This window comes from Tursiops truncatus, chromosome 11 (genome assembly GCF_011762595.2).
Source record: "Tursiops truncatus isolate mTurTru1 chromosome 11, mTurTru1.mat.Y, whole genome shotgun sequence".
Classification (NCBI taxonomy): domain Eukaryota; kingdom Metazoa; phylum Chordata; class Mammalia; order Artiodactyla; family Delphinidae; genus Tursiops; species Tursiops truncatus.
In genome coordinates, this window is record NC_047044.1 from 83,783,588 (window position 1) to 83,802,545 (window position 18,958).

Sequence of the window (18,958 nt, forward strand, 5' to 3'; positions counted from 1 at the left end):
AGAACCTCTGGGTAGTTTTTGTTTGATTTGGTTTTGCTTGTCTTTTTCTATTAGCATACACAGAGTTGCAGTGAGCTGGAATTCTGATCTGTTGTATCTGGGACCATAATTTATGGACTTGCAACAAACTAAATGAAGGAAAGATCAATTCCATAAGATTAATCATATTACAAACACTTTCTTTACCCATTGAATTTTAAGTGGCTGCCCCATAATATGCAGTCGATAAATGTTTACTAGATTAAATGTTTATATTATACTACTCAATCTTAATATGAATTGAAACCTTAGTTATCACTATCTGTGATGTAGTCTTCACTATATGTCTATTTTTGCAATTAAATATATTAATACAACATTATCTAAGATCATGTATCTGTATACGTTTTCTGTTATTATTTCAGTCATATATTCTTAGCTATTGTCAGGTGAACTTTTGGGCCTTTGGTGTAACCAAGTTATGTTCTAGAATTCTGGGCATCTTAAATAAAACGTTAAGGAGTTTAATGAGACAAAAAGAAATATTTTTTAAAGTTTTTAAAAATATTCTTTCAAAATGTATTTTGAAATGAATTCTATTTTTAAAAACAAGATCCACTTAGAATGCACAGTTAATAAAATATGATTTATCCTAAATGAGATATCTTCTAGTGGGAAAATAGGAATAAGAATGTCTGCCTTCGGAAAGAGATATATCAATAGACTTGACATTTTGCTTGAAACAATGCTATATGTTTGTTCACTGGTTTACATAATTTTTAAAATATCATGTAATGACTATGTTATTCATAGATGAAGCTTCTTAGAGTCACTCTTAGAAGATGTCAATACTGAGGTTTGTTCAATAAACACCTTTTTAGCACCTATAATATACTGGACACTGGTAGAATAAAAAAGAACAATAATTAACACTGTACAGTGTAATGGGGAAGGCAGCAAATAAACTAACAATTAAAATACTGTGGGCTAAATAATAATCGAAGAATAATATGGAGAAACGGAAAAAAGTTCTCAACACAACCTGGGGAGAAATAGGAAGATAAGGAAAGGCTTCCAGAAGGTGTGCCATTTACATGGTTTTTGAAGGAAAATGAGACAACCTGTGCAAAGACGTGTAGGAATGGAAGAGTAGAGTGTGGGAGTTCATCTGAACTTTAAAGAAATAAGGTTTACAGTAATGCATCTCTAGAGCTTTGGGAGTGAACTTAAGAAGAATGAAAATGTAAAGATAAAAATGTCTAAAAGAGGAAGTCTAACCATCTTCCCTTGGCATTCTCTAATCTAGCCCCACTTACCTCACTAGCCTAAGTTATTCTACTTTTCTCCCAATCTCAGCAATTTGTGCTCCAAATGGAATCACTTCCTCATGTATCATGTTATTTCACCTCTTTTTGCCTATGTTTGTGCCACTCTACCTCTCTGGAATGCTTTTGCCCTCTTCATTCCACTTTTCCCTCTTGCCTGGCACCAACTCATAAGACATATGTCCACTGTCACCTCTATGTGGAATTGGCTATTCCATCATATGTGACCACACTACATAGACATGTACTCCTTGTATAGCATCACAGCACCTGTATAACTGCACTTGCCTTCCCTTGTATGACTCTGAATCCCCTGATGGTAGAGAGTATATCTTATTCATCCTTAGCATCCGGTGTAATGCTTGACATATAATCATTGCTCTAGTTCTTTTAGAAGAATAAACAAACAAACAAATAAACGAGCCATCTGTGGAAGTAAGCCAAGATACTATGTTCAAAAATATGACTGAGTTTGGGACCCCTTACATGGAAGCATCAAAGATCCTGGGCTTGAGGATAATCTCAATGCAGCGTGAGTGGAATACAGTTGTACCTAAGAAAAGTAAAACAGTGCTGTTGTACTATGTAGAAAGACCATATGCACAGAAAGGTTATGGAACCTAAAAGTAAGGTTCGTTATTGTTTATCGTGTCAGTCTAGGTGAGATACACTGGATTTAGGAAATATGAGTGTTCTGATCATTCAAGAGACATCGGATGTAATGAAGCATACATAATCTACTAGTCCTTACTATGGTCTGAGTGAAGTACAGTCATCCCTTGGTATCCACAAGGGATTAGTTCCAGGACCTCCTTGGATACCAAAATCCACGGATGTTCGAGCCCCCTATGTAAAATGGTGTAGTACAGTTGGCCCTCTGTATCAACTGCAGTTGGTTGAGTCCGTGGGTGTGGAACCCAGGGATACGGAGGGCCAACTATAGTCACTACCTCTTCGGCCCTGATTCTGATAGTGAAATTTGCATTTCGAGGTATCTTGAAATTAAAAGAAGAATACCTTAAAAAATTCAGCAATATTTTGGTCAGGTCTAAATTAATTAATTGACATTCTGACTTATATATTAGCCTCATGAGTTTGTTTACTATGAGTACATCTTCAAGTGAATGGCCTCCCTTATGTATGTTGACAGATTGAGAGTGTGCAGAGGGCTTCCCTGGTGGCGCAGTGGTGAGCCTGCGCGTCTGGAGCCTGTGCTCCGCAACGGGAGAGGCCACAACCGTGAGAGGCCCACGTACAGAAAAAAAAAGAGAGCGAAAAAGAAATGAAAGGCATAGGCTTATACTAATATAAGCTACTTTTGTTATATTGTTAACTGACAGTTCAAGTAAAGTCTTAGGAGGGAAATTTAAAATTTTTCTCTCTTACTTTTGTAAGATTATCTTTCTCTGCTTCTCTTTTAGGCTAATTAATCTACTCAAGTATGGCAGAGAAATAGTTCACCTATACATTCATTTGCTTATATTATATATAAACATTATTGATATTATATATAAACATATATATATTCCATTCTTTACTACAGTAATCAAGAATGCAGATTCATTTTATTTGGCAATCTAATGACCTAAAGCAACATTCAAAATAAAGTCGAATCTAAGGTAAATGCACTCATTCTTTCTCCTTAGTTCAGTTTAAAAGATATCATCAAAACTCTTATGTAATGATATCATTACAATTGCTATATGAAATCTTTTATGCCATCCAGACTGTGGAATGTATTATTCTCTTAATGTTATGGGTTGGGAAAAATTAAACAGGAGGCATTACAGCTGAGTTTCACTACGCATTATTTTAATTGACTATTTCTTAAATGAATATCTGATAAATCAATCTTGCAATTCCTCATGCTTCACGACATGCTTAACTCAATACAGACACTTAAGAATCATTATGCTGTGAGAGCCTTAATACAAATTTGAGATCATTATAGTTAAAATCAGACTCTTACCTGATGCTCAATTCTAAGCCTTTTCATGTTTATTGAATTTTCTTTGGACTATACCTTCAATTTAATATTATAACAATGATAGGCAGAATATATAATCAAGCTAAGCATCTTCAATATGTTGAGAAAAAATTATTTTGTCTCCAGGGTACAACATAAAAACTGGCCTTAACTGCCATTCTATATAAATAATCCTCAACCCTTAGAATTTTTTAAAGACGTCAGTTCCCTCCTGGTCACTGCCATGAAGACAAAGAATGCCTCAATGACTCTATCGAGATTATCATTAAAATAAAAGGATATTTGGAGACATCAGCTATAAATCACTATAAAATGGCCTGTGGGTAACCTTTGACACAACTCATTTGAAATAAACCTGGGATGGATTCATAGCCGTTGGTCAGGCCATTAGGTGGGCTAAAGGTCTTTTCCATCCTCTCTTTCATTTCTTGTAATATTAGTTCCTCTCTAAATGACTGGGCAGCATTTGGATATATATAAATTGACATATGTTTTATGTTGAAATAAAATAAGTCCACTTAAATAATAGTGTTGAGGATGTTTATGGCATTTACTTGAAATATGTACTCTTTTGATGTATAATTTAGGTACATGAATACATTTGGAATTTACTTGTAGCTATTTTGTTAAAATATTTCATGATAAGATATTATAAATTTTTTGCAGGGGCCCAGATTAATATTATCCAAATTGAGCTCTTAATGATCCCTATCATAATGAGGTATAAAAATCTCTTCAGAATTAAGAAGAAACTGCGAGATTTCAGTTATTAGTCTGATTTTTCAAAGAAATTGCTTAACAATTTTTTCCCTGTTGGCATTTAGATAAGAGGCAGCTCTGAAAAGTTGCCTAGACTTAATGGCCCAGTGACTTGGGTTTGAGTCCGAAGCTTAATGAAGTTATGACTATTGGCAAATCTTTGAATATCTCTAACTTCAGTTTCTTTATCTGTGAAGTGAGATTGATAATATCTCACACTCTTGCTGTGAGACTTAAAGTAAGACAAAATGTATGAGGATGCTTTTGTAACTTGTAAAGTTTAGCTGTCAGGGAGTAAATTGAATAGTATTAGAAAATCAGCATTAAAAATGAACAGATATAAAAGTATTCAAATTATTTTAAATAGTATATGGATTATTAAGCTTACTAAATGTACTTTTATATATTTTATGATATTTAATTGACTCTCCCCAAATATTTATGTAACAATAGTGTACAGAATTATTAGCATTTATTTCTTCTTTGGAACTAGCTCTCTTTTTTTAATGTAAATTTATTTATTTATATATTTATTTCTGGCTGCATTGAGGCTGCATGCAGGCTTTCTCTAGTTGCGGCGAGCCAGGGCTACTCTTCGTTGCGGCGAGCCAGGGCTACTCTTCGTTGCGGTTCACGGGCTTCTCATTGCGGTGGCTTCTTCTGTTATTGTGGAGCACAGGCTCTAGGTGCACAGTCTTCAGTAGTTGTGGCTCACGGGCTCAGTAGTTGTGGCTCGTGGGCTCTAGAGCGCAGGCTCAGTAGTGGTGCACAGGCTTAGTTGCTCCACGGCATGTGGGATCTTCCCAGACCAGGGCTCGAACCCATCTCCCCTGCATTGGGCAAGTGGATTCTTAACCACTGAGCCACCAGGGAAGTCCTGAAACTAGCTCTCTTGATGACAAAATGGCTTTATAAAATCAGCATTTCTTTTGGAGTGGGGAGAAGTTCCCAGGTAAAAATTGCATAATTTTTGTATTCAATTAGGCATATACCATGCCTTTTGTTTTATTAACTCTCTAATAAGTTAATTAGGAGAAAAGGAAAAAGGAAAAAAATACTTTGTCAGTCACAATTAGAAAATAATTGCTTTTGATGAATATCTCAGGGAAGGGAAAATAATCTTTATTTCTGGTAATAATCATCTAATCCCAAGTAGCAAATTTTATAGGACTAAGTGTTCTAAGAGCTCATGCCCTTGACACCTTTCTGTGTTTTCAAACTCTTCAGAAAATGAGGTGTCAGGATCAACAAAATAAGGAAATGATAACCTTTTGAAAAAGTTCTGAAAATTGCATTTAAATTAAATATCTAAGATCCAAAATCCAAATCCCAGTCCTAGACTAGTGAATCAACCACATTTGTGACAAAGTTTGGTCTAAATAATCTAGACTAAATAAAATACAGGTTTTTTTCAGAAGAATTTCTTTCATGGCACTCTTTTAGATTAATCACAATCATATTTCTTTAAATGTAGTTGGCCTTTAAACAACATGGGTTTGAACTGCATGGGTCCACTTATGCAAAGGTTTCTTTCAACAAATACATTGGAAAGTTTTTTGGAGATTTGTGACAATTTGAAAAAACTTGCAGACAAACTGCATAGCCTAGAAATACTGAAGAAATTAAGAAAAACTTAGGTATGTCATGAATGCATACAAATATATGTACATATACATATACATACAAATGTATATGTATATACATACAGAATATGTGTTAATCAACTGTTTATGTTATCTGTAAGGCTTCCAGTCAACAGTAGGCTGTTAGTAGTTAAGTTTTGGGGGAGTCAAAAGTTATACTCAGATTTTCGACTGTGCAAGGGGGTCACTGCCTCAAACCCCCAAGTTGTTCAAGAGTTAACTAACTGTATTACAATTTTCTAGCAGCTTCCATAGCCTTAAACTGTTGTGTCGTTTAGTGTCTATATATTGCTTCACCAACTGGAATATAAATTCCTTCTCCCCCATGACTAGCACAGTTGGGAATAATTTCTAAAAAGATGCTTATGGAACAAATTAAAGAATAAACCTATCACATGAGAAAAAAAAAAAGACCAGGGCAAATAGGACAACTCTTCTAAATCTATATTCAGAAAGGAAGATCACTAATACTGCTCTTAATCTGACGGGTGAAAATTGCTCTGGGTTAAGATAAGTGGGAGTGAGAGAAATGAGTTTTGCATTTACGTTTTATTTTTACTTATCTTTGGACTTTTAATCCTTTGTTTTCAATGACCGCCCCTTGTCCTCTGCAATGAATGGAGTGAAAAAGAGTTGTAGTTTGGATGTCCTGACCTAGTAAAGTTTCAGGTCAAATTAATAGGAAGGGGCTTCCCTGGTGGCGCAGTGGTTAAGAATCTGCCTGCCAATGCAGGGGACACGGGTTCGAGCCTTGGTCCGGGAAGATACCACATGCCGCGGAGCAACTAAGCCCGTTCGCCACAACTACTGAGCCCGTGCTCCAGAGTCCGCGAGCCAGAGCTACTGAGCCTGCGCACCACAACTACTGAAGCCCGCGTGCCTAGTGCCCGTGCTCCACCACAAGAGAAGCCACCGCAATGAGAAGCCCACGCACCGCAACAAAGAGTTGTGTCCCCATGCAGCAGCAAAGACCCAACATAGACATACATACATACATAACATTTAAAAAAATTAATTGGAAGCCTGTCACTAAGAAGTTCCTAACAGTGACTCTGTTAGGTGACATCTCTGAGGAGAAATCAGTGAGTCCCAGAGTTGTCAAGGCTTCAACCCTAAGGGCAAAAAGAAAAAGGAGCAAAGTTCTGAAGACTGGGAAGAACCCTGAAATTCAAGTGGTGGGAATTCATTTGAAGAGATTCAAATATGGAGGGAAACCTTATGGTGGTGCATATGCTCCTATTTTGATATTCACTAGTCAAAATGACATTTGCATTGTATGTAGATGTAAGAATTTTTAAAATACTTTATGAAAAAAAAAGAGGAAGAAACAGAATTTATCAAGAGTTAGTCAGTGATTAAACTTAACTGTCCATGTAATTATATATTAGTTAATATTTAGTATTTTTTCTATTCAAAGTATATGTGGGTAATAAAAGACAATTAATATACTAATGCCTACCCCCAAGTAAGTTGTACTGTAAAGAGTGGGAGTACTCAGCTAATCCGTAAAGGTCCCTTTGAAGAGTAAGGTCTTCTTAATCTATTTAAAATCTGATTATTTTGCCATCAACAATTCAGGAAAACAACTAATGCAATAAAATGAAATACAGTGGGATGATCGTTATAGTCACTAATAATAGGGTGCTGCCTTAGTCTTCCCTAACCTTCTTGCTTTATGTTTCATTCACTGTCAAATCCATTGCACACACACATACTCATACGCCCAGACACACGTGTGCACGTCCATCCTTCCCCAGAGTTCTATACCTTAGACGATTTGGCCCTTTCTCAAGTCTCCCCAAAATACACCCATACAGTGGTTAACTGTCATAACTGTATTAAACATGAAACAGTCAGAGTGGGGTCACCAGACTGTTGGGGATTTGTGCCCATTAGAACCTATACATGCATGTGGGGGAATTGGAAATGAGGACTTGGATTTAATTAGTTAGAGTTAGTATTAAATGACTTACGTATGACTGTGCCTTCTATTTAGTCTCCTTTTTTCTCCTGGGTTGGCTATTTAAAGATGATCTACGGGGAGGGGAAAGCGTGGGGTGGGACAAGGTGAGAGAGTGGCATGGACATATATACACTACCAAATGTAGAATGAATGGTTGGAAGCAGCTGCATAGCACAGGGAGGTCAGCTCGGTGCTTTGTGACCACCTAGAGGGGTGGGATAGGGAGGGTGGGAGGGAGACGTGAGAGGGAGGGGCTATGGGGATATGTGTATACATATGGCTGATTCACTTTGTTATACAGCAGAAACTAATGCATCATTGTAGAGCAATTATACTCCAATAAAGATGTTGAAAAAAAATTTTTTTTAAATAAGTAAATAAAGATGATCTATCTGCTTGTAACCAGACCAAACTTTTCCCAGGATCTTCAAAAATGTAAATCCCTAAAACAGTGAATCCCCAGATATTTTTTAAGGAATTTTTTTTAGCCCTCTCAGTATTCCAAGTATTCTATTTTGTTTTGTTGCAAGATCAACTCATTCTTTTCACAGTTTTGTGAGTGTTTCCTCCCCCTGAATAATAGGCCTCCATGTGATATAACTACCTCTGCTTTGTGTGACCCCAGTGGGACAAAGAGTCTACACTCATTTGTATTGGTGTTGTTTATATTGTTCTGCTGTTCTTTTGGTGTTAATTCCTTTTGTAGATTGAGGTAGAGAGGTTGGTTCTGTACATTCAGGTACAGGTAGAAGTACCATCCCCACCACAGAGGTGGTAGTAGAATTTGATCAGTGTGGCTTCTACTTCCTTAAATTTCATGTTGTGAATCTGTATTGCTCTGAGGACTTCTGCTTTTTTGCATGTGAATCCATTCGAACATCTGATAACTTTGGAGCTCTTGGGGTTTTTTTCACATATATTCAAGTGGAGCTAACAGAAAAGTAACAGTGACAAATGCTTTCTAATTATTAGTTTAAGGGCTGGTCAGGTGGTGCCAAGGAAACACTTAATTCTTCTTGTACACAGAATGACCAACTCTAATTTCTCTAAAAGCATTTTCTAAAAGCTTTTGGAGATTTAGAGTTTAATAAAAGGAACTGGTATGATTATTAACATCAACTCTTACTGCTCTGTGTTTTCTTTTAGCCTCTTGGTAGAAGAACTGTAAATCATTTTAAAAGATAATAGCAGTCATCCAGATGTAATGAATACCACAGGACAAAATAACAATTATTATTAGGAATTTGAAGCTGTCCAGGGACCAGAGGTTAAACAAAGGTGAATCTGAAACACCATACACTTTATACTGTTTCGTGTTATCACTGTTCTCATCAAATATTATTGTTGACACTTGTATTCCTCCTGTTCTTCTCCTTTTCAAATAGTTCAGAAAATTTACTCTGCAGAATTTCTGTGAGTGGGTTTTCATTTGGTATTGTGAGCTAAAGATCTTCCCATATGACACTCTTCTAAGTAAATGTACAGAAACTATATTTCTACAGTTTATTTTTAGAACGTTTTGAAAATAAAAAGTAGCAGTTAGATAGAGAGTTTATCTAAAATTAAAGTCTCAAAAGCTGAGTTAGAAATGTTCAAGAGAAGGGAGAGGAAATATTAAAAGAGAAGGAAAGAAAAAGGAGAAAAGAATGACAACTAGCTCTCAAAATACATAAAACTGAGGAAGATTCATGAAATGTATTCACATATTATGGTTGAAGAATGAGGAACAAGTATTTTTCCAGGAGTCAAAGTGAGGTCTTGGTAAAAAATGCTTTGGAATCATATAAGAACTTAACATATATTGGCTACAGTCTTCTCTTTTAGAGGATGGATTCAGTATTGCTGCCTCACAAAATATCCCCAAATTTAGTGACTTCAGACAACAAACACTTATCTCACACAGTTTCTGTGGGTCATGAATTTGAGAGTAGATTACTTGGGTGGATCTGGCTAAGAGTTTCCCGTGGTTGCAATCAAGTTGTCAACTGAGGTTAGTCATTTGAAAGCTTGTCTGGTACTGGTACATTCACTGGGGTTGCAGTCATTTGAAAACTTGACTGGTGCCAGTACATCCACTTGCGAAGTGGCTTACTCACATGCCTAACTAGAAGTCCTGGTTATTGGCAGGAGGCCTCAGTTCCTTGCCAGGTGGTTCTCTCCATTGGTTGTTTGAGTGTCCTCACAACATGGCAACTGACTTACCCCTGAGGGTGATTTTGTCCCTCAGGAAACATTTGGCAGTGTCTGGCTATAATTTCAGTTGCTGCAACTTGGACAGGAGTGCTACAAGCATCTACTGGTTGAGGCCAGGGATACTGCTAAACATTCTGCAATGCACAGGACAGTCACTCACAACAAAGAGTTATTCAGCCGAAAATCAATAGTGCTGAAGTTGAGAAACCCTGCCACCCCAGAGCAAGTGATTCAAGAAAGAGGAAAGTAGAAGCTGCAATGTCTTTTATGACCAAGCATCAGGAGTCAAACTGTCATTTCTGCAGTATCCTGTTGGTTATGTAGATCAGTCCTATTCACTGTGGGAGGGGAATACACAGGGGAATACCCGGAGGCAAGAATTACTGGGGGGGGGGGGAGCATCGTGGAAGCTGGCTATCACAGAAGAACTTTGTGTGTAGAAAGAATGACATTATTTGGTTTAGAAATTTCAAAGAAATTATTTCGTTAAAAAATGAATGTGAAATATTACTGATATTCCGGAAGCCACAATCTTTCCTCTCCTTGTTTTCAAGTATATGTATGGGTGTCTTTGTGGGTATAATTTACAGTTTTGAGGCTTTAAATCAATGAAGTCAGAAAACAAGGAAAATAATCTATCAAGGTATTAACGGGGAAAGAACAGGAGGCATTTTAAACAACAAATTAAATGATGAATATGTTTTGAACACCTTTAAATTAATTAAGGGCCAACAGGATAAATGTAAAAGCGATGTGTAATTACCACATTGAAGCAAATGTTCCCCAACTACACTGCTAACGTACACGTTTTTGGTTTTTTTTTTTACATCTTTATTGGAGTATAATTGCTTTACAATGGTGTGTTAGTTTCTGCTTTATAACAAAGTGAATCAGTTATACATATACATATGTTCCCATATCTCCTCCCTCTTGCGTCTCCCTCCCTCCCACCCTCCCTATCCCACCCCTCCAGGCGGTCACAAAGCACTGAGTTGATCTCCCTGTGCTATGCGGCTGCTTCCCACTAGCTATCTATTTTACGTTTGGTAGTGCATATATGTCCATGCCTCTCTCTCACTTTGCCACAGCTTACCCTTCCCCCTCCCCATATCCTCAAGTCCATTCTCTAGTAGGTCTGTGTCTTTATTCCTATCTTACCCCTAGGTTCTTCATGACATTTTTTTTTCTTATATTCCATATATATGTGTTAGCATACGGTATTTGTCTTTCTCTTTCTGACTTACTTCACTCTGTATGACAGTCTCTAGGTCCATCCACCTCACTACAAATAACTCAATTTCATTTCTTTTTATGGCTGAGTAATATTCCATTGTATATATGTGCCACATCTTCTTTATCCATTCATCCGATGATGGACACTTAGGTTGTTTCCATCTCCTGGCTATTGTAAATAGAGCTGCAATGAACATTTTGGTACGTGACTCTTTTTGAATTATGGTTTTCTCAGGGTATATGCCCAGTAGTGGGATTGCTGGGTCATATGGTAGTTCTATTTGTAGTTTTTTAAGGAACCTCCATACTGTTCTCCATAGTGGCTGTACCAATTCACATTCCCACCAGCAGTGCAAGAGGGTTCCCTTTTCTCCACACCCTCTCCAGCACTTATTGTTTCTAGATTTTTTGATGATGGCCAACATACACTTTTAAAAGAAGCAGGTGTAGTAAAAGTGTAAAATGGCAAAATGAGGAAGGCAAATGAGAAGCTAGACCATATTACCATCAGCTAAATAACTTAAGACTTGAATTTAAATGGCAATCAAGTCTAATGGTAACATTAACACAGCAAAAGCATACCTATCAGAGAATTCCTGGAGTTTTCTCTCTACCTGGTTAACAAGGCATCTTGCAATCTGGAAGTCCAAAAGTAAGGGTGTGTTCATGAAAAGGACTTCAGGACTACATGCTCTCTAAGATGATAAACTTGATTTTCTGGTGACAGAAAGCTACTAAGTATAGAGTTGGGGTGGCCACCTGAGTAGGATTCCTAATTCTTCAGGAGCTAAGAAAATAATTTTAAGATTGTTACACTTTGTTTTATATAATATTACTTTAATTGACTCTTGCACATAAATGTAAACCTTTTCTCCTCTAAATTCTTCATGAAGGAAAAATCAAGGACACACCAGTCTTTTTGGAGATCTCATGGTATTTGTTTTGTTTTTCTCTCTACTGTTTACTGTTTTTTCTACTAAACCGTAGGAAAAAAGCCTTATGTGGGTGGGAAAGGTGAAAGAGGGCTCTTACAGTGAACAATAGGGACAGAAGAAGAAAAAGATGAATGTGAACACAAGCTAGGGAAGAGAGGTGCGGCCTCAGTGCACATTGTGCAATTCAGCTTGTTGTGTAGCTTCCGTACTTAATTTAATAAGATTATTTCATTAGAGAGGATAATAGCAGTATCGTGATTAATTTTGCAGCATGTTTCATGAATGCTTTTACTCCTCCCATGTGTTAGTATTGCTACTTACTTCACATGAGTATTTATGATATGTATGGGGACAGTTTCCAAATTGCGCACAGGAAGTAGCCTGAAATTATATACATAGAGTTTATTAAGTCATTGCATGGCTATTAAAGAATCAAAGCATATTTATAAATAAAACGATGTGTTAAGTGCGTAGACAAACTGTCCTTCAAGCATTCAGCTAAAATAAGACACATTTCCACATACCTCTATATCTAGGGCGTGAATAAAAAGTAAATGCACCTCTTTGTTCCTTTATTACTGGCCACACAAAACTAAAGTCTTAAAGCCACATGCCTAGATGTCAAGTGATTTGCATTTTTCTAATTCCCAACATATAATAGCCATTATTAAATGGTTGAAATTCCATTCAATAAATAACAAATGAATGGATGGATGATTGAATAAATGTATATGTTCTTGTTCTTTGTCATCAGAGTGCTATAAACTTGTTAACTGCCAAATAAATGTTTGATTTTCAATAACTACTTTAGGTAAATATTTAAGGAAGTGGAATTTGGGGACAAGTGTTATATGGCACGAACTGGATCATCAATTAGATAATGAGAATGAATAAAGAAGTAAATAAAGATGAAAGTTTTATACTGAAAGATATAATGATTTGCATATCCTTAATGGTACATCTTGTGGTCCAGAATCCTGCATGTGGGTATAGCTCCATGATGTGAAGGACAAGAGTGCAAATAGCAAGAAAGAAGTAGACTTCTTTACTGGTATCCCTGTTCTCTAGCTCTCTATTAAAATTCTTTAGCAAAAACATGAATGAAGGCTAAGGAGTGGGGAGAGAGAAATAACCCTCCAGGATTCTGGAGAATGATTTTTCTTTGATAAATTATGTTTGATTTCCTAACTGATTTGGTCTCTGCACATTATAAAATTATGGATATGATACAGTTATAATAGAGTAACATGTTTTTCCTAGCATAAACTTATGATTTGAAAACCATGTGAATGAAATATATTTTAACTTTATATAGTTATTTTACAGTGTTTGTTAAGTTTTTGTGGAATCATCTCTGCATTCATGATCACAACTGGTATTTCTTCAGTGCATCCAAGGCAATATATTTGTGTCAAATTCTTTTCTTTATCTCATTTATAATTTATATGTGTGTGGGATTGGGATACAAATTCATTAGAACCGCCACAGTATTTCTAGTACTGTGACCACAAGCTGATGTTAAGTGAAATGTTTGCTTTGAGACAAGTCATAGTAGCTAAATAAGTGGAACATGCCTGAACTATATGATTTTTGGATTGCCCTCGTTTTGCATTCTTGTTAACGAGTTTATATTTAACTAAGATTAGATAATTCCTTATTAGGGGAATGTATAATCATGAATTGGTTCCTAAAACTTTTGGATGTATTTGGACATACAAAATAGTATTCTCACACATTATTGTATGAATTGTTATATTTTCTGCCATATTGTACATGAACCTTTGGTATTTTTCTCAAAGAATAGTCTAATAAGTCTTTAGCATTACTGAAGGGAATTTTCGATGCCATATGGTGTAGAGAACAGAGGAGCATTTAAAAAATCACCAAAACAAGTTAACAATTTGTGCTTTAACTTTTAAACTAATGTATACAGTACCAAATGTGTGTATTAATTCATTTTATTGCATGTGTACTGACCTTTATGTGGTTTATTATGTGATAGAATTATATGGCTAGGGCTGAATTCCAGAAATTATATTTCATTAACATCTCTTTAAGTTTAAATTCGTCATGTAAATGAAAAGAGTATTGTAGAGACCAAAAACCTGGGATTCATTAGACCTTTCTGAGCATTAGTTTCCTTTCTGAGGTTATTCATGACTTCACAGTATTAAAGATTAAATAAATGATTTGAAATATTTATAGTGATTCCATAGCTATGTAGAATATAGACTTCAGCTAGTTAAAACTTGCTTACCCTAGCTTACACATTTACTTAAGCTTAAATGCTTGCCTTATAATTATCATATACAAGTTTAGAGCTACTCAACAGCTACGTAGGATTCTTCTTAACTATTACTTTCTGTATAAATGAAATAAGTATGAAATGTGCTATTTCCAAAAGTTTTCAACTGACAACATCATTCAACAAGTGGACAATTAGAAGGGAATCGCTTTCCTCACTGCCTGACAGTGTACTTGATAGAAATACTATCTTTCCCACTGCTTTCCTGACCTTGAAAATTACTTACATTTTTTACATGTAAAGTATTTATATATATATATATATATATATATATTTTTTTTTTTTTTTTTTTTTTTTTTTTTGCGGTACGCGGGCCTCTCACTGCTGTGGCCTCTCCGTTGCGGAGCACAGGCTCCGGACGCGCAGGTTCAGCGGCCATGTCTCACGGACCCAGCCGCTCCCCGGCATATGGGATCTTCCCGGACCGGGGCAGGAACCCATGTCCGCTGCATCGGCAGGCGGACTCTCAACCACTGCGCCACCAGTGTATGTTTTATTTGTTAAGAATACTGGTTAAAATGTATGTTTTATTTGTTAAGAATACTGGTTAATCATGCTAAGCTTTCACATTTCTCCTAAATAATAAGATATCGCAAATGAAAAAACAATGTAGAAAAAAACCTTACCTTTTGCGTTTATTGTGCATATTCATAATTACGAGAATGCATGTCATAAAGAAATAGTCCAGTTCCATTTTACAGCTAGGGTTTTAAAATTTTCATCAGGTCAAATGAAAAATAATTAATAGAAAATGGGAAACTTCTGTAATTTTTGTATTCTTCATGAATAATGGGCATTTGGTATAGTAGCTCAGTAGTAAATTATGAAAAGAAGCAAATTGTTAAATAATATCATATAATGGGTCAAAATTATTTATATAGTTACCAGTATAAGGATCAAGCATGTGGGTTCTTATTAATATACTATTAGCCTGGTCACACCATGAAAGAGAATGAAAGGGCAATTTTGAATGACATTTCTATCAACTTTGGAACTGTCAACCTCTATTATGTCCTTGGGGCTTTGCACTTTTTGGCTTTCAGACTTCTGTGCTGCCTCGAATACAGGAGAATATTAAGATTTCCCGTGGGTCTCTCGCTCTAATCAGTGCTTTCGGTAGTCATTTTTTAGTATGCACATGTAATAGTTCTTTTTCTTTTTTTTTTTTTTTCTTTGCGTTACGTGGGCCTCTCGCTGTTGTGGCCTCTCCCGTTGCGGAGCAGAGGCTCCGGACGTACAGGCTCAGCAGCCATGGCTCATGGGCCCAGCCGCTCCGCGGCATGTGGGATCTTCCCGGACTGGGGCACGAACCCGTGTCCCCTGCATCGGCAGGCGGACTCAACCGCATGTAATAGTTCTTAATGCTTAAAGCTAAGTGTATGACATTTCACCCCATCAGCACCCACATCTGCATCATCTTCATGGACACCACCTCTCCTCCAGTACACACACTCACACTCAATTTCCTCTGTGCTCATAAATCTCTGTTGCAACTCTGGGAATATGTTCCTTTCTTTCTGCACAGTCAAGTGGAACAGCGACCTGTAATTTCTCCAAATATCCCCTCAAAACTTTTCTAAGAGTTTTAATGCTGTCAAAAGAAGTTTTCAGGCTATCATGACAAAAGCCTGTAGTTTCATATAGAAAGTACTAAGCAGGTACAACTTTCATAAGGGAAAAAGTACCTAGAATATTTACAGTTGCATAGTAAATAGTTGATAAAGCTCTGATATGACAGGATATTTAGGCTGAATAAGGGGGAGAAAATCTGAATTCTAATCCTTATCGGCCCACTGAATCTCAGTAGCATTTTGCTTATTATGCATATACCTTTTCATTTATTATTATTAGCTTATGATATGTTCTGATAAAATTTTAAAGATTGAGATAACATTACATATTTTTAATGTTACCTCCTTATATTAAGGAAGATTCTTAAAGGGTTTTGAAGCCTAGTAAATACAAATTTTTAATAATCTCCCTTTATACTGTATAAGGCATTGTCTCTGAAATGTTAGTATGCATCAGAATCACCTGGGAAGGCTTGTTAAAACACAGCTTGCTGGAACCTACCTCCAAAGTTTCTAAGATTGAGAATTTGCTTTTCTAACAAATTCCCAGGTGGTGCTGATGGTACCAGTTCAAGGATCGCATTTTGAGAAACTCTCATCCATACTGGAGAATAGGAAAAAAAGACAATATTCCTGGGGCTCTGCCATCATATATAAGGATTATGGCTGACTAGCTCAACTAAATGTTGAAAGATCTGGAAGTGATTTTTGCCCTGTAGTTTTTAAAATGCTTAGTTCAAAATTGTATATTGAGCCAGTGATGGAGTTATTTTACTTCCTTCCAAGATTCTGTGAATTCATATAAATTTGATATCATGGTCAGTAATTTATTATGCATCTAACATGATCCCGGATTGCCATTTGAATTACCTCATGGGTTTTCAAATAATTGTTATTTTCTCTGAGACAGAAAATAGAATTGAAAAAAAATGTTCAAGTGTAATTTTCCCTGGCCTGTTCATAGGTTTCCTAAGTGAAGCTAACCATGGAATCAAATAACAATAAATCATTTTTAAAAATATAAATTTGAAATATCATATTATATACCATTTTTTACCACTTTTGTAAAGTGATTTATTTCAACGCTTTGGGGTAAATATATACATCAAATTTTATACACATTAATTAATATGTTTCCATGTCACCACATCACACCATTTGATTCTAAATTGTTCCACTTTCAACAAGTAATCCTGCTATTACTGATAGATATTTTATGTTCTTAACTCCTAAAGATGAACCTAAGTGGATACTAAATTTTTGTTCTCCAATAATACCTGTGTAAAATTGGATATAAGGCAAACAATAAAGTACAAATGACACAATATTCCAATTTTAGAGCACAAGAAAAGAATAACTCTCTTTGCAGTGAAAGAAAAGTAATATAATGTTAAGATTATCTGATCTTATATATTGTGATAGACATTTTAGTGATAATTGTATCCATAAATGTTACATATGAACTTACATAAGAGCTAGTGTAGAAAGGTATAAAATAGAATGTAAACTATGTAAACTCGACCTATTCAAGCCTAGAACAATTGGACATTGCCATACATGCTGAGCTGACCACATACAGCTCTTCATGCTACCATGTAGTGCACTGTAAGGAAAATGTGGAAAACAAATCTGGATTTTTAAAAATGTAATGTTAAGTGTTTAGAACAGTGTTGCATATAAATAAATAGTATATATTAATATAATGCTAATTATGTTTATTTTTAGATGAAACCCTAAAGTGTTTCTGTGAAACCTAGGAGAAAAGATTATTTTCTAAGAAAGTTAGAAAGTTTTCTTCTTTTTTGTATTTAATTTGGAGAACAGTTCTAATCAGAGGTACACACCATTTAGCTCCTCCATGATGGGATGTTCTGGGTACTCTAAGCACCAGGGTCCAAAGATGCTTGGGACTCAACACCTATTCTTTGGAGATTGAAAAAAAAATAATCTACATCATAGTTTCATGCGAATTATGCATTGTCTTCAATAAAAATGAATAGTACAAATAATATCTTCTTTAAGAATATTTCTTACAGGTGTCATCAGTTATATGCTTTCTGGATAGTTGAGTGCACATGTACTTTCTCTTATACCAAAGGTTTTTTTATGATATGTAGTTGAAAGTGCCGTTGTTGACAGCTAACCAAACACTGTAATGTTCAGACTGAATGTTAAAATCACTAGTAGAGTATTTGATGGGAAATGACAGGCAGTATACCTGTGTTTTTCTAGGCATTTTTAATCAGACTTTCCTTATCACAGCTCATGTTCTAATGATCATTGCAGGATGAAGTGGCACAGCCACTGAACCTATCAGCTAAACCCAAGACCTCTGATGGCAAATCACCCACATCACCCACCTCTCCCCATATGCCAGCTCTGAGAATAAACAGTGGGGCAGGCCCCCTCAAAGCCTCTGTCCCAGCATCATTAGCTAGTCCTTCAGCCAGAGTTAGCACAATAGGTAAGTTCTGTTTCTTTTGTTCTTGCTGATTTTCTGTTTATGGCAATTGAATGAAAGCATCTTTTAATGGCAAATCACGCTTTAGTTCCATAGGAGAGTTTCAATATGATGAACCTCATAGGTCTGTTTTAAACATGCAATTGAAATTTATAACTGAAGTCCAAGTTATAATGTCCCCCTGAGAATCTAATTGAACTGGTTACGTTTGTTGGTATAACTGATGTTCTTAAGTTTATGAAAAAGAGGCCTGACTAATCACAGAGAGCAATGGTTCCAGACTGTTGTTGTTAGGTGACTTGCCTTTTCAGTCATTTAAATTTATTTCCATTTTGTGTGATGTGTACAAAGTATACATAATGATGAAATACATTCTGCCTGGATCAGCAGTCAGTCAACCATCAGGATGTCAATTTTTTCTCAGTTCCGAGTTGCTTGAAACTTAATTTGTACACACCAAAGTATTATAAAAAGTCGGTCTCTTTGCTTCTCCATAATTGTCATTTTAGTAGAGTAAGCAAACACTAGAAAATGCTTCTGTAAGCTAACTTTTAACAAATTCCAATAGTTTTAGTTCAGTAACACGTAAATTAGACTGTAAATG

The 18,958-nt window shown here is 35.9% G+C and overlaps 1 protein-coding gene across 2 annotated transcripts in view; it reads left to right on the plus strand.

Annotated features, from left to right (window-relative positions):
- Window positions 1-18,958, plus strand: part of SOX5 (SRY-box transcription factor 5) — a 399,062-nt gene that overhangs the window by 336,744 nt on the left and 43,360 nt on the right. For both annotated transcript variants that reach the window (XM_073788966.1, XM_019936434.3), the window contains exon 10: window positions 18,180-18,357. In XM_073788966.1, coding sequence (XP_073645067.1) covers window positions 18,180-18,357 — 178 coding nt within the window. The remainder of the gene's footprint in view (window positions 1-18,179; window positions 18,358-18,958) is intronic.